Source organism: Lissotriton vulgaris, unplaced genomic scaffold (assembly GCF_964263255.1).
Source record: "Lissotriton vulgaris unplaced genomic scaffold, aLisVul1.2 SCAFFOLD_1207, whole genome shotgun sequence".
Taxonomy (NCBI): Eukaryota; Metazoa; Chordata; class Amphibia; order Caudata; family Salamandridae; genus Lissotriton; species Lissotriton vulgaris.
The window spans coordinates 396890-412268 of NW_028243675.1; the positions used below are offsets into that span (position 1 = coordinate 396890).

General features: G+C 43.3%; 1 protein-coding gene across 1 annotated transcript in view; it reads right to left on the bottom strand.

The window, feature by feature from the left end:
* Positions 1–4182: 4182 nt before the first annotated feature.
* Positions 4183–15379, bottom strand: part of TSPAN2 (tetraspanin 2) — a 118941-nt gene continuing 107744 nt past the window's right edge. The window contains exon 6 of the mRNA XM_086948665.1: positions 4183–4663. Coding sequence (XP_086804791.1) covers positions 4598–4663 — 66 coding nt within the window. The 3' untranslated portion in view covers positions 4183–4597. The remainder of the gene's footprint in view (positions 4664–15379) is intronic.

Consider the following 15379-nt stretch of genomic DNA (forward strand, 5'->3'; position numbering starts at 1 on the left):
CATCCACCCACCCTTTCATCCATCCATCCTTCATCCGTCCATCCTTTCAACCTTCCATCCATCCACCCTTTCATTCATTCATCCACCCTTTCATCCATCCATCCTTCATCCTCCACCCTTTCATCCTTACATCCATACATCTATCCTTCATCCATCTATCGTTCACCCATTCACCCTTTCATCCTTCCATCCATACATCCATCCACCCTTTCATCCATCCATTCACCCATCATTCATCCACCCATCTTTTTACACATCCATCCATCCATCATTCATCCATGCAACCTTTTATCCATCCATACATCCTTCATCCATCTACCCTTCCATCCTTCCATCCATCCACCCTTTCATCCATCCACTCATCATTCATCCACCCACCTTTTCACATATCCATCCATCCTTCATCCTTACATCCATCCATCCACCCATCATTCATCCACCCACCTTTTCTGTGACTCTCTCATGGGGGTAGGAAGGGGGGGGGGCAGTATCTCTGTGTCTTCCTCCTTCTTTCCCGCTCATGGGAGGGCATCTCTGTGCCTCCCTGCTGGGGGCGGGAGGGGGGGACGTGTCACGGGACCCACAGCTTCAGGCGCGCAACATCCATTATACTCAAAGGGCTACACTACAGCCTGCTCCCCCAGACCCCACCCCCCACCCACTTTCCCCCCTCCCCCAGCTCGTGTGTGTGAGCCCGGCTGAAACCGTTTCAGGGACACACACACAGCCACACCCGAGTACTTGACAGGTCTTTAAAAGACCTTCTACTTGTTAATGAGCCTTTGATGTTTTTCACACCTCAGTGTGAATTAGGCCTCCGCCATGAGCACCCTCGATCAGCCCAACGCCAGGAATTGCATGCCCCTGACAGAATCTGCGACCCCCTTCCAAGGACTCCACGACCCCCCTGGGGGTCGCGCCCCACAGATTGAAGACCTCTGCTCTAGAAAGAACTTCCACAATTCAGCAGCCCACCGGCATGGAAGGGATTTCTTCTAACCACTGGCCCTATCTCAAGGATGCAGGTTGTTGCTTATGTATAATGTAGGTCCTTTGCCTCATTCATATTGCTGGCCCTTTGCCCAGATCAGTCCTATCAGTATGAAGCATGAAAGCTTTGGTAGAGTAGGGAGCCATAAGAACCAAATCTTGATTTCAGATCTGCTATACTGAATGGGTTTGAACTATTAGGTACACCTGAGCTTCATCAGAACATTGATGCATGTAGATATTTTGTCTTATGGTATTTTAGCCAGGTGTTTCAGTTGCATGAATAAAGATGCAAAAGGATCGTGCCTCATAGAGCACCATATTCAATATAAGCTGTACTCAATTCAAAAGGTAATTTTCACAAACTATGCTCTTGATGAAAGGAATTATTGAAACTAGTTAAATATATATATATATAGTTCTGCCAATTCCCTCAATCACAGAACTGAGTGACAGTCCACAGTGATGAATAGAAGTAAGTCAAGAGAAAACAATACACAGGCATCTTCTTCAGCCAAGATTTTCAGTCCATTTTCAGCTATGCGTACTTCAGCAGTGGCTGTGCTCTCCATGAAGTACAATCAGGTCCAAAATTATTGTAGGAGGATGTTTTGGGAAATATGGGATGGGAGTTTTGTGGAAAACATCTTTTCATTGATTACTGGAGTAAGATTCTGAAGTTTGTTAGGACTGAGCTTGGATTTCTTGAGATGGAGAGTAACCTGACCAGCCTTCAGAGATGAGGGGAAGATGCCTTTTTAGGTCGAGCATTCGAGACCTCTTGTATATACTTTGGATGGGGCTGGTACTTCTTTTGTAGGAAATAGAGGGCAAGCAATGACAAGGTGGACACATAGCCTACATATGCGAGGCTGACGACTATGTGGGGTGTGGGGGGATTGTACAATGTTGTGTGTCAAAAGGGAGCTATTTCCTTGATGTTTTATTTCATTCTTTTGTTCGCTTTCTTGAGCAGGTCCACCTTGCAGTCAAGTGACGTTATCAGTTCCACCATCAATGAACAAGTAAATTAATCCTCTAGCATGAGTGGCAATAATTGACGTACTCCATTAGTAAGGTAAGCACATATATGACATTTATTTAGGTGTGTTTTATACTGACAACATGCCATATTTTGGTTTGCCAGAGAAACTGTATTCATTAAGAAGTACAACAAATAACGAAATGCAGAAAGTGTAGCCACTAGCTGTAAAAGGAGTGACTATTGTGCAGACAGAATGTTAAATTAAGGATTTGTGCCATAGTGTATTTTAAAACACTCTTTATTCACAAGGAGACAGTAACAGCAGAAAAAAGACAATACCTGTCGCAGCAATTTCCGACCTTTCTTTATCAATGGCACAACCTTGGTTTCCCTTCAACACATGATGAAACTTGTAAGTTTGAAATGATATCTACCCACAACGTTTACTTAGAGCACAATTCAAATCTTAAAATGTGTACTCAGCCCACTGCCCAATCTCATGCACACAAATTATGAGCAGAGTTTCTCACTGGGACCCTATTTACTTCTTTTGAACACCACCAAACAAGGAAGAGCCCTCACCATCTTTCTCTCTCTTGCCTCCACTTGGCTACTACTGCAAGTGTGTGGGAAAACAGGGGGGGGGGGTGCCCTTTAGTAACTGATGCTCTGGAGCTAATCTAATGACAATTGAAAATGGGGGGTGCAGGAACAAAAAATGTACCATAGGTACATATATGCCAAAAACTAGTATTTGTTTGTGCAGTGCAACAATAAATTGTGGCAAACTGAGTTACTGAGTTATAATAACTCAGTGGATCCATATATCTTTGTGCTTAACCTTCTGAGCAATTTATTTGATTTATTTGACTTCATAATGAGTTTGAGGGTGTATCAGTAGTGAAAAAATTATAAATATATAATGCGCTAACTTGTACTGAATAAATACTTGCACGAAATTGGTCCGTGTCTGCGTTTCCTTGCCTGGGGGAATGCCTGAGCGAAAGGAGTAAAGACGCGGTATCCTGGATATATATATATATATATATATATATATATATATATATATATATATATATATATATATATATACACACACACATCCACAAACAAACATGGCAAATATGTACAAACAAGTTGCCATCTAATCACAAAAAACATAAAACATATCCTGTGTTCAAACCTTGTTTATCCCGACCTCACCTTTTGAAACAACGAATACTTGGTTATTATAATTGTCCTTCAAAGAGTCTACAATCCACCCGGAGGCAGCCTGGGAAATCAATAAATAGCTTCTTTTTGTGCCAAATTATGCACTTTCCTAATACGGAAAATTATCAAAACTCATCCTTTGTGGCAGTCTCCAGAGATTTTTGGTCGACGCATTTCAGACTTTATAGAATTACAGGCCTCATCAGGAAAATTACTCCAAATATTCGTTGTTTGGCATATATTTACTTATGGTACCTTATTTGTTCCTGCGCTCCCCACTTTTTTGGTCGCAATCAAATTGCGGGGCAGAAATTAGAAATTACAGATTATGTATGTATGTAAAGTAAAAGTTAAATTCACAACCTTAAGAAGGGCCTGTCATTAGGAGGAATTAGAGATTAATGAAATACCCACATCTAAATATCAACAGGTCATTATAGATGACAATGTCACATCGAATTAGTAATCACATCAAAATAACGTCAGCTGCCTCGCGCTTCATTGGGAGATTATCACTTTCCAGTGATGATCTCTGCAAATGTCTCTAAATACAAGCATATACTAGGCAATCGATTTACAGCCCACTCAAACACTGTGTGAATGACTACACGTATTGTGGTCAATTGTGGATATTAGAATGACAGCCATTGATTGAACCATTATCGTCTAACCATCAATCTAATGAAAAATATTAACATATTTCCCATATATGCTAGCTGGATGCATGTGTGTGTGTGTGTATATATATATGCATATATATATACAGAGAGAGAGTGATATATATATATATATACACACACACACACATACATAGGTATTTTTATATATATATATATATATATATATATATATATATATATATATATATATATATATATATATATATATATATATATATATATATATACATGTATGTATATATATATATATATATATAAATATATATATATATATATATATATATATATATACATATATATATATAGAGAGTCCAGTGTACTTTCAAAATAACATTTTCTTATTGTCAGAAGGCATAAGAAAGCACAGCATCAACAAAAAGTGCAATTGCAATACAACATTTGACTGCTTTGCATCGCAGCCTGGCTATATATAAATATTTTACAAATACAATTATTTTCAAGCATCTTTTCACTTTAAGATATATACGAAATAAGTTTTATCCATCACAAGCGTAGCGTATTACAGTTATGTGATATTAAAAAAAAAAAACATTTGAATGCCTCTGATGCTTTTTGCGGGTAAAGGTACCAACACTGCCTAGCATCATATTCATAAGGAGCAATAAAAAAACAATACAAAACAAAGGTGTTGTTCTTCTTGACAGAGCAAGGACACCCATGTAAACTTTGAAGGCGTTGGTTGAAGTGCAAGAAGTTCCGTGCAGCACACTCAGAGTACCTCTCTTGAGTTTCTGATTGCACAACAGAGGACCATACTGAAGATCATGCCAAAGATCTGCAAAACATAAGACAGTTTTATTTTTTTCAATAATGCTGAATGGGTCAATCAAAAGTCACAAAACAAAAGCTGGTAAGATGATCAATGTCAAATTGCTGCTGATTCTTCAAGTAGAAAGAGAAATTACAACTCATTACTAGAATAATATAGTACTACTACAATTAAGCAATTACAAAGCTGCAAAGCCTAAAAAGTCACTTCTGTGGCATATTAATCATGTGTACAGCTGGTGGATTTGCTCCAGGACCCAAAGATGAGATGGATCTTGCTCCACCATCGCTTCAAAAGGAGCTTCATCAGAGTGATTTGGGCTCAGTGGCTCACTGCTGCAATGAGTTCCTTTAATTAGTTTGGTTTTCATTAGAAAAATACTAATACATGTATTTGCTTAAAGATTCTTTTTTGTTGGGTTAGAAAGGGACAGATTTTTTCTACATGATAATATTTCGAAAATTTTACAACTATGACACTATGATTTCTAACCCCAAAAAGTTGGCAAAAATATAAATATGAAGCTAGTGATATAGATATTACAAGAACAACATCAATCAAACCAGCTTGTACACACCAGAACTCAGGACTATGAAACGCAGCTGCAAACAACTGGAGACAAGATGGTGCACCAGCAGAGACACCACAGACCGAGCCACCTTCAAGTAAGCCCACAACAAATTCCACCAGTGACTCAAAGACGCACTAGCAATCCGCATCAAAGCAAGTTCCAACCACACCAGGGACTCTTCAGCATTTTCAGATAATTCTCCTGCCCCACAGCCCACAAAAAGATGGCCCCTCCTTTCCACGAACTCTGTGACGCTCTTGTGAACCATTTCCACAAGAAGAACCCACCATCTACAGGAACTTCGAGTCCCAATCCACCAACCTCCACAACCTCCTCACTCCAACAGAAACTACCCCTGACCAGCCACTCACCCCGTGGAAACAGCTCACCACACAGTGCACCACAGCCATCATGAACTCCATCCATTCAGGAGCACCCACAGACCCTTGAACCCTGTCTCTTCAACTTTGGAGGCAAGGATATCAACCACCAACTTATCACCATCCTCAGTGTATCCATTGCCACAGCCACTTTTACTAATGCATGGAAACACGCAGGTCAAACCTCTCCTCATGAAACCCTCTGCCAGCCCCAGTGAACTCTAGAACTACTGCCTGATCTCGCTGATCCCTTTACCTGCCGAAGTCTTTGAGAAAGCCATAAAGCAGCAGCTCACCAAACACCTGGAGAGAAACAACCTGTTTGACGCCTCCCAATCTGGTTTCCATGCCAACCACAGCACCAAGACTGCCCTGAATGCTGCGACAGACAAAATTTGCACATTTCTCGATAGAGGATAATCAGTGGCCCTGATCCTCCTCGACCTCTCCGCAGAGTTTGACAATGTATCCCCACCACACACTGTAGGAAAGTGGGTTTCTGTTGCAGTAATCCCCCCACTGTCATATAGCTAATTCTTTTCTATATACTGTGTTAAGTTAGCATGAGCTTGTTAAATGTTTAAAACGCCATTTTACCTTTCTGTCTCCTTTTGCACTCGACACATACTTGTTGTTTTAGCTTTCAACCCAGAAGAGCTTCGTGATTTACTTGAGAAATAATATGTTATTGCTCTGATATCAGTTTTGCTCGGTACACTGTCTGCACAGTGAGTGCTGAAGGCTGCTAGGATAACTCGACACGATGTTGTTGTGAGGTCTGATCTTCGCACTTCCATAGACATAACGCACATGCTGCTGCCAAAATCTGGCTCTAGGCGGGTTTTATATTGTTGTGCTGAAGATACACGTAAGACACTTGATGGTGCTTCGCATGCAGAGAGCTGGTGGAGGATGATGTGATCCTCTGCCACTGAGATTTTGAGGTATGGGCCTGCCCTGCTAAAACCCAAATGAGACCTTCATAGATATAAAATACTATGCTAAATAGGGAGGGTGTGAATTAGGGTTGTTAATTCCTATTCATTTCAGCATCTTAGTATGCTGTCACCATTCGCCTTTTATGGACTAATAACTATGCTGATAACTTTGTTGCTTATAATATGTTTGCTAGTATTGTACAAGATACTCCATTTGAGAACCATGCATTAGTAAATAAATATTTCAAACATGCACGTGTCCTCATTTACTCCATGTTCTGGTTTGCAATGATTATATAACAAAAGAGTGTTCATGTGTTCCACGATACCTGAGGTAATCTAAGTTCATGTTCTGGTCTGTCTAAGCATTGGGAGTTTGTTATGACCAATGAGACACTGTAGCTAGCTAGGTAAGGGGATTTTGGGTACTGAGGTGAGTTTTGGGCCATCCTAATTCACCGAGGTTCCAGGTCTCTATGCACAGTTCTGTAGGAGAACGGAATTCCCGCTACATGGCGCCCAACGTTGTTGGCCCTATATTAGGCATGAGCGGATTTTGCGGATTGGCAATCCGCGAATTTGCGGATTTGCGAACTCGCAATCCGCAAAATCCGCGAATTCCCGCGAATTTGCGGATTTTTTTTTTTTTGTGTTCGCCCGTGTTTCTGCCAGTTCGCGAGGGTTTTTACAATTTCGCAATTTGCGAACTTACCTGTCGGGTCGCAAGTTTTGCGAACTTGTTGTTTCTACGTGTCCAACCTGTTTGGGACACTCTTCTTCATCACTGCCACTCTCTGTCACCACTGCCACTCTCTGACTACTCATGCCACCCTCTGGCCCACCCATGCCACCCTCTGTTTCATCACCACACCCTCTGGTTGTCCAGTGTACATTATTTTCGGCAAAGCAAAGCACACCTTCCCTGCCTCAAGTGACCTGAATTAATTTGGGGCTGATTAATGTGTCACAGAATATTTTTTTAGCTGGCACCTGCTTCCTTAGTGCGCCCTGATTAGTGATCTTTTGCACTTGCTAAGTGCTTTCATTGTTGCAAAATTAGTTACAACACCTGCCCTGCCCCAACTGACAATAATGAATTAGGGGCTGATTAATGGATTTTAACTTCCAGCCTGGCTCCTGCTTGTCTCCCTTAGCTGTAATTCATGACCTTTGTGGCATATGTGTAACTATTCTGAGGTTCAGAGCAGGGTCACATAATAGTTTCAACTGGCAACTGAACTCTGGAGGGGCCCCTCAGGAAGCACTACAGGAAATGGCTACTAATGATGTGCCTGAACTTTTGAACCTGGTAAGTAGTTACTTTCAGTTTTGCTTAGATCGTATTTCTGCAATTTCGCACTTATTCGCGGGGCGCGAACTCACGCGAACAGTGCGAGCAGTGCGAGCAAAATCCGCTGCTCGCGGATTTGCGGATTTTGCAGGAAATTCGCAAATCTCGCGGATTGCGGATTTCCCGAAAATCCGCAAAATCCGCGAGCGGAACGGATTTTCCGCCCACCCCTACCCTATATCATGACACTCGAGTAGTATATCATTCATTCCTTAACCCCTTCACTGCCGTTTCCGGAAAACAGTGGTGTCGGAAAAACCTACCTATTTTAAAATAAGCCTTTTCAAGCTTGATTATTACTAAAAAGGTTTCCTTGAATTACTACCCAGTTGTGCTACAAAGTTTACTTTGTTTTTCATATTTCCTGTGCTGTCATGGCTGCCGTGGACATTCCGCAGCATAGTCGCATTGCGTTGCGAGATCATTTGCGGATGTACAATGTGCCTTTGGAAGGCTTTGCCGTGATAATGGTGGTGAGTGCGGATGCTGCTTACCCTTACGAACTCTTTTATTCGTGGGTAACATTTCCGGAGGTGGACGCGAATTCTGGTGTGTTCCACACATACACTCCCTTGGCTGTACCTAATGAGTATACTCCGTACAGGGCACAGGAAGTTCCTATTGACGTTTGGCAGCATCGAGTTTGGTTTGGTGGCGCCCTACCCCATTCTTTGAAAGCTCCGAGGCTAGGTCCTTTGTCCATTCCAGGCGCTACTTGGCCTGTTTTGGCTGGATTTACTCCTCATCCTCTACACGGCAATTGTAATGTGGCTGAACTTCAACGACTACATGTAGTCGCAATTGCCGTGATTAGAGCATTAGTGCATTACATGGGCCGTAATCTTCCGGGTGGAGCTCCGGGGGGTGCGGCGCTTCCGGCCGGACAGGGTGGTTTGAAACTCAGTCCCGTCATGGTCAATGCTGTAATGGGCAAGAAGCCCCAGGATAAGGATGATTTTCCTTTCTGGCTTGCCGAGAAATTTGACTCCTGGTGAAAAACACCGGATTCTTAGGCTAAGTTTGCCGAAGGATTTGACCCCTGAGCTTGTTGACTGTGAGACCTGGGTTGAGACTTTTGCAGCGGTCTATGCTAGGTGCTACGGCACCCCGTCTATGTCCGTGCTGTCTACGGTCCTTAAACGTGTTCAAGATGATCACGGACCGGAGTCTGCAGTAGATTTGGGCATGCGCCTGTGTGGCACCTTTGATGTGGTTTGCGATCTGATCCTTGCTAATGTCAAGGGGGATGCAGTGAACTTTCAGGTGGCTAACGTGTTGGCGGTGCTTCCCGATGCCGAGAAACCCCGACAGTTAGCGAAAATTGTTGTGGCGGCTTATAAAACCGTGGGTCACAATAGTAAGGGTCTTAAGCCTTTTTCTGTTAAGGAGAAAAAGCAGCCCCAGGGACAAACTTCGGAAATAGAAGTTCAGCCCAAGTCCAAAAAACAAAATTGGCCTACAAAACAGAAACAGGGAAAGCAACAGCAACAACAACAAACCCAGGCTTCTCGTCCTGCGTCTCCGTTGCCTGTGCAGTCGGAACGTGTTTATGACTTGACCGATCGCGCGACGATTAAAACTCCTGATCGATTTCAGGCTTCTGACCAACACTCTCCTCGTTCCTTTCAGGACACATCGTCCCCGACAACCGGTGGTGGAGGGGGCGGCCAGCAAGGACGTGACCAGCCCCGCCCGAGAAACGGTGCAGAAAAGCAGGAAGGCTCTATGCCTAAGAGACCGCAGTTTGCCAAGAAGAAAGTCGCAGCCTTAACAGCGCATCGATATGCCACAGATAGTGAGAACGTGGCTTCGGAATCTGTTGTGGGCTCTGACCTTGCTGGACAGCGCGGCGGAGATTACCATAGTGAGAGAGGCCCTCCGTCCACTACTGAAGGTGACAGCGACTGATACTTCTGTTGTGATTGAAACAGCTGATACAAGAGTTGCTCCCCCTGATAGACTTTTTGAAATTGTTCTGTTAATCAAAGGTTACATACAGCGAACCATAAAAGGGGTATTTTGGGAAAATCTTTCGTCTACATATGATATTTTGCTTGCGGAGGCTGACTGGGCCCACCCTATTGTGCTCGCAGCTCCGCGAGGGGAGGAGGTAATCCTCCCCTGTTTCGCAAACACAGTCTCGAAAGAGGATGCGCTGCATTTTGCAGAAGAGTGGGCTCTGTCTCTAGCGCCGGCTGTGTACCGCAATCAATGTGGTTGGGATAAATTGTCCCCGTGCCACGGGATTCCTTTGCGGTCTCAGCCACAACCTCAACCTCAATATCCCATACGGCTTGAAGCAAAGGCTTCCGTCGCGGCCATCCTTGAACAATTAGAATATCAAGGTGTAATTGGTAATGTGTGTCACCAATCAATAACCCTCTTTTTACTGTAAACAAGCCAGACGGTTCATATCGTTTAGTATTGGATTAACGGCATTTAATCTCGCATTGCCGTAACTGTGAAGTACAGAATACCCACGGCTCTGCTCTAGTGAATAGTCTTGTGCGTAAGCGGTTTAAAACCACGCTTGACATTTCCAACGGTTTTTATGCCCATCGATTGGATGCTCTAAGTCCCCAATGGACCTCCTTTACTTGCAGCGGTGTCCAAAAACAATTTCGGCATTTGCCTATGGGCTATAAGAATAGTCCTGGGATTTTCACTGCCCGCATAGTCTCCCTTTTGGAGGGAATCGACCCAGATGCTTGTTCTTATGTGGATGACATATATCTCACAGACGACAAACTTTGAGAGCATCGGTGTCGGGTGAACGGGATTATTTGTACCTTTGCCAACTTAGGTTACAAATTCAACTTTGCAAAATCACACATTGCGGAGTACACAGTGTTGTTTCTGGGCTACGAGCTCAACAATGAGGGAAAGAGATTGGCTCCTCACTTCCTGGAGAAATGCGCACAATTGCGTTCTCTGACAACACTGAAAAAATTACAATCTTTACTGGGCTTCTTGAATTTCGGGAGAACATACATTCCGGGATATGCCCAGCGTATCAAGCTTTGATACAACCATCTTTTTCCTAATCATGCTGGCTCCCTGAGCATTCAGCTATTCTGCAGTCTTTGCAAGCTGATCTGCTCGATTCTAAATTCTTACTGACTCGTGATAACCAGACCAACCTGGTGATAAGAATTATGCCTGGGACGGTGGGTTTCACGTACCTGACTTTTAATGAAGGAGACACAGTACCTATTGCTTACAAGTCACACTTGTACACTTCGGCTGAATTGCGCTTTTCCACTGTGGAGAAAGTTTTGACGGCAGTGCAGATGGCAATTCTTAAGGAACGTGCCCTGTCACAGGGAAAGCGCATGTTGGTTGTTACCCCGTGTCCTGCCTTGGAGGCAGTCACAAAAGCCAGTGTACCAAATTCTAAAGCTTTGCACCCTCGGTGGATTCAATGGGCTGCGTCCTTGACATCCCAGGATGTCACATTTATTTTTGACACCTTATTACGGTCGCAGGAGTACTCACAGTATGAATTCGTTCATCCAGTTCCTTTAGCAATGCGACCCCTGAAGGATTTCCATTGCATCATTTACACTGATGGTTCGGCGCAGTTTGCGCATGGCTCTAAACATGCCTACATTTCCGCATGCACCATTGTGGTCGGTGCCATGGTGAACGATGAGTTCAAGTCCAGTGTTGTGCACGCGCAGACACTAGGGGACTGCACTGCACAATTAGCAGAGCTTCGTGCTCTGATGCTTGCATTGGAGTACGCGGATCCTAGTGTGACAACTCTAATCGTAAGTGATTCTTACTACTGTGTCCAGTCTTACAATGAGAACTTGTTCTTTTGGATTCAGAATGACTTTCGTGATCTGGGTCCGAGTGGCTGAGCTTAAAGAGCGGTTGCCACTTGTGTTTGTGATTCATACTCTCGGCCATCAGCGTGTAGGAGTCCACGCTGTCGGTAACTCGCTTGCTGATGAAACGGCGAAATCAGCAGTATCAAAATATTTAGTTGCAGCAGTTACACGGTCCAAAAGTAAAATAGATGAGGACATCTTGGCGGCTGTAGCTGCCACCGAGAAGGGAGGTAAATATCCTGCGGGGTTCCCTTCGAAGTACCCATACCACTTAAGTCCCGATAAGGTTCCTTATGTGAAAATTCCTGATGTTGGGGAACGGTTGATTCCCAACTCGGATCGCAGAGCTACTTTGATTACAGCGGCGCATGAAGGTGTGGTGTCTGCGCATGCGGGCGTCTCGGCCACTGTAACTCAGCTACAACAGAGGTTCTGGTTGCGGGGGACTGTACAAACAGACGCGAGATTATGTCCTTCAATGTGACATTTGCCAGCAGATTAAACCTTCGACTGCTGCGCATCTGCCTCAGACACAGTTGTACATATCTAATAAACCACTGGGTTGCGTTTATTTGGATCACTGCGGTCCTTTTTCTTCTGATACTGCGTATAAGTACATCTTAGTAGCAGTTGATTCATGCACACGCTTTGTGTGGGTATGGCCCCATCGCAGCGCTGATTCACGGACTGTCATAAGAGATTTGCGTGTCTTTGTAGGGAATTTTGCCTGTGGTACCTTCCATTCGGATCAGGGTCCGGCTTTCGCCTCTAAGGCGTATAAGGATGCTATGATTTCGTTGGGGGTCCAAGTCAAGTTTACGTCTCCGTACAGACCTGAGGGTAATAGTGTAGTGGAGCGAATGAACAGTGACTTAAAGCAATCTTTGACAGCTCGAGTTATAGGCACTGGCAGAAACTGGTTGGCCCACCTTAATGGTGTGCAGCGAGCTCTAAACAATCTCCCTAGAAGGTCTCTGGGTGGGCGGACCCCATACGAAATGCTCTTTGGTATCAAGATGTATGTCCCTGACCTTGACGGTCTAGACTGCGTGGCTCAAGCCACGGCCTTTGAAGTAGATGAACATTGCAATGTTTTACAGGATCTACAAAAGACCAGAGACAGTCTTGCAAAGGAACATTTGCCCTCCACATCGGATGATGCGTTGCAGATCCCGGTAGTTGGCTGGCTACCCAAAGTTGGAGAACTGGTTCGAGAGAAGATCGATAACAAGAAAGAATTCGGTCCTTCCTATCGAGCACCAGTTCCCGTTCTTGGAGTGAAGAGCACAAGAACAGTCATTTTACCACCACTCCAGGTCGTAAGGAAAACAGGTTTATCTCAATTGACAATGTCAAAATACACAGGGTGGCCTATTCTTCATAGTATGACACCGGCAGTCTCCTGTCCTTCAATTGTGAGAAATTCTGTATTGGCCACTACTTCTAATGCTGAGCCAGAGGTGGCCCTTGAGATGCCTGCAGTTTCCAATCCTTTATTAAATACTTATCACGTTAATAACATTGATGATCTAGACTATGCCTATCCTGCTGATTTGTCAGTACCTGATTTACAGACACGTCTGGCCAGAGAATCCCGATTCTCATTTGACTCTGTTTCAGTGAATTCGAAAAAGCCCTCACGTCTAGCAACATATGCCACATTATTTAAAAAAAGTTTTTTGATCCCTCCATGGACATATATTGGGCTGGTGCTTTTTTCAGTGCATCTTTTTATGTCAATTGGTTTTGTGTTTTATTTTTTCCGTGTGATCAATGGACACTATGTCGAGGAGAGAACATGCATTCGGCATCTTAATGGAACTTTGGCCCCCCTTTCCTCATCCCACTCTGCACACAGACTGAAGAGAGACCTGAATTTTGTAAACATCACTGCTTGTCCGGTATTTGATGGGATTGTGTGGGATGCAATTAAATTTCGGATCCATGGCCCTACTGAAGTGGTTAATGTCCCTAATGTACTCAGAGTGAACATGGGGGATGTGGTGAAACAAAACATAAGTTCTGATGATTGGGATGTTCAGGCCGTAGAATCATTGTTTTCTGATTTGAAATATTATGCTGCCTTTGATGCTGAAGAGTTGTATTTAGAATCTGCTAATTATGGTGATTTATTTTGCTTTCAACATTTTGGTAATCATTTCCTGCATAAAACGAGTTCCAGAAGGGGTTCTGTAAATTACACACAGTGGCAACATTGCCCAGCACCATTACAAGGCAGCTCCAGTACGTTTTTGAACAAGTACACTTATTTTACCGACTTTAATCAATCAAGTCCTGAGTCCTTTTATTTTAAGATGACACAAAATTCCATGTCCAAAGTTAGACTTACCGATACTAAATTGTTGTATTCGAAGTCCTTTCTAGATAGGTTAGCTGCAGAGGGCTACGAGCTATGGAAGGAAACCATTGACCTTAAATCTCTTTGGGGTTCTAAAAGTTGGCAGGTACAAGGCACTGAGGCTTTGCACCGTGCATGTCTCATCCCAAATCATATGTTGTTTTTAAATTCTACCATTTTCCAGACAACGTGCTTAGGATTGGCTACTTCAAAAAAATTAAATACCCCTTCTATTCCTGATTTAGAAGAATATTCTGGTTGGAATAATTTCACACAGTTTTCCACTCGAGAATTGCATACGTTAATGCACAATTCATCCTTCAATGTATCTAGTTTGGATCCGAAGGGTTGGCTGATGTGGCACAGAAGCTCTGATTCTTGCCAACGTCGCTTTTTGGGTTTCACTGAAGGTTTTACGCAAGTCAGGCCTGATCCACGTTTTGATACTGACCATACTGTCACCACTTACTCAGTTGGCAAATTATGTCAGAATTGGCTACAACATTCTAATTTAGCTGCTGTTAAAATACATCTATCCAAGCCGACTGATGATGTGGATTTAAATGATTTCATAAAGGGCCCAGCTAATGGTAGATCTAAAAGATGGATTTATGCAATTTACAATGAAATCTGGAAAACTTCACAGGTTGAGGCTGCTAAGCGCTTAAGGGCAATAGATCAAGCTAATTTAGAAAAGGTGCTTGCAGTTGTCGATAACAGTATTAACATGCTTTCTTCCCGCATTTATACGTTGAATAATATTGTATCTTCTGTTGTTGACATTGTACATGATGAAGTGTCTGTTTTATACCATGGTCAAAATCAATGGCGTTCTATTATGCAATTTGCATGGACCCTGCAGACGCTTAAGGCTGGTAGAGTGCCTTGGAGTTACATGAACGTTTCCTCTCTTTCTGCCCCTTTTAATTTAACTGACAAACAACGCATGATTTCAATGCGTGATGCATCATTTTCCATGTTACACATTGAGAGGTTGGAATCTTTACCGTTCTCTGTAGCTGAGGCCACTGCTGCTACGTGGCTTATCCACTGATTAATCACACTGCCATTTGCCTTGTACAAGTTTACTAATTGTATGCATTACATAGCTATAGGGAGATATGAACCATTAGGGAACTCATTCCTCCACGAGGCGTGGTCTCTTCCATTCACTTATAGATGCCTGAAAGACGAGAAAGAAGTGTATCTTAATGGGGAAGAATGCACAGAGTCCCCTGACCATTCATTGATATGCAGGCACATCCAGTTACATGGTTCTTGTAATCAGGA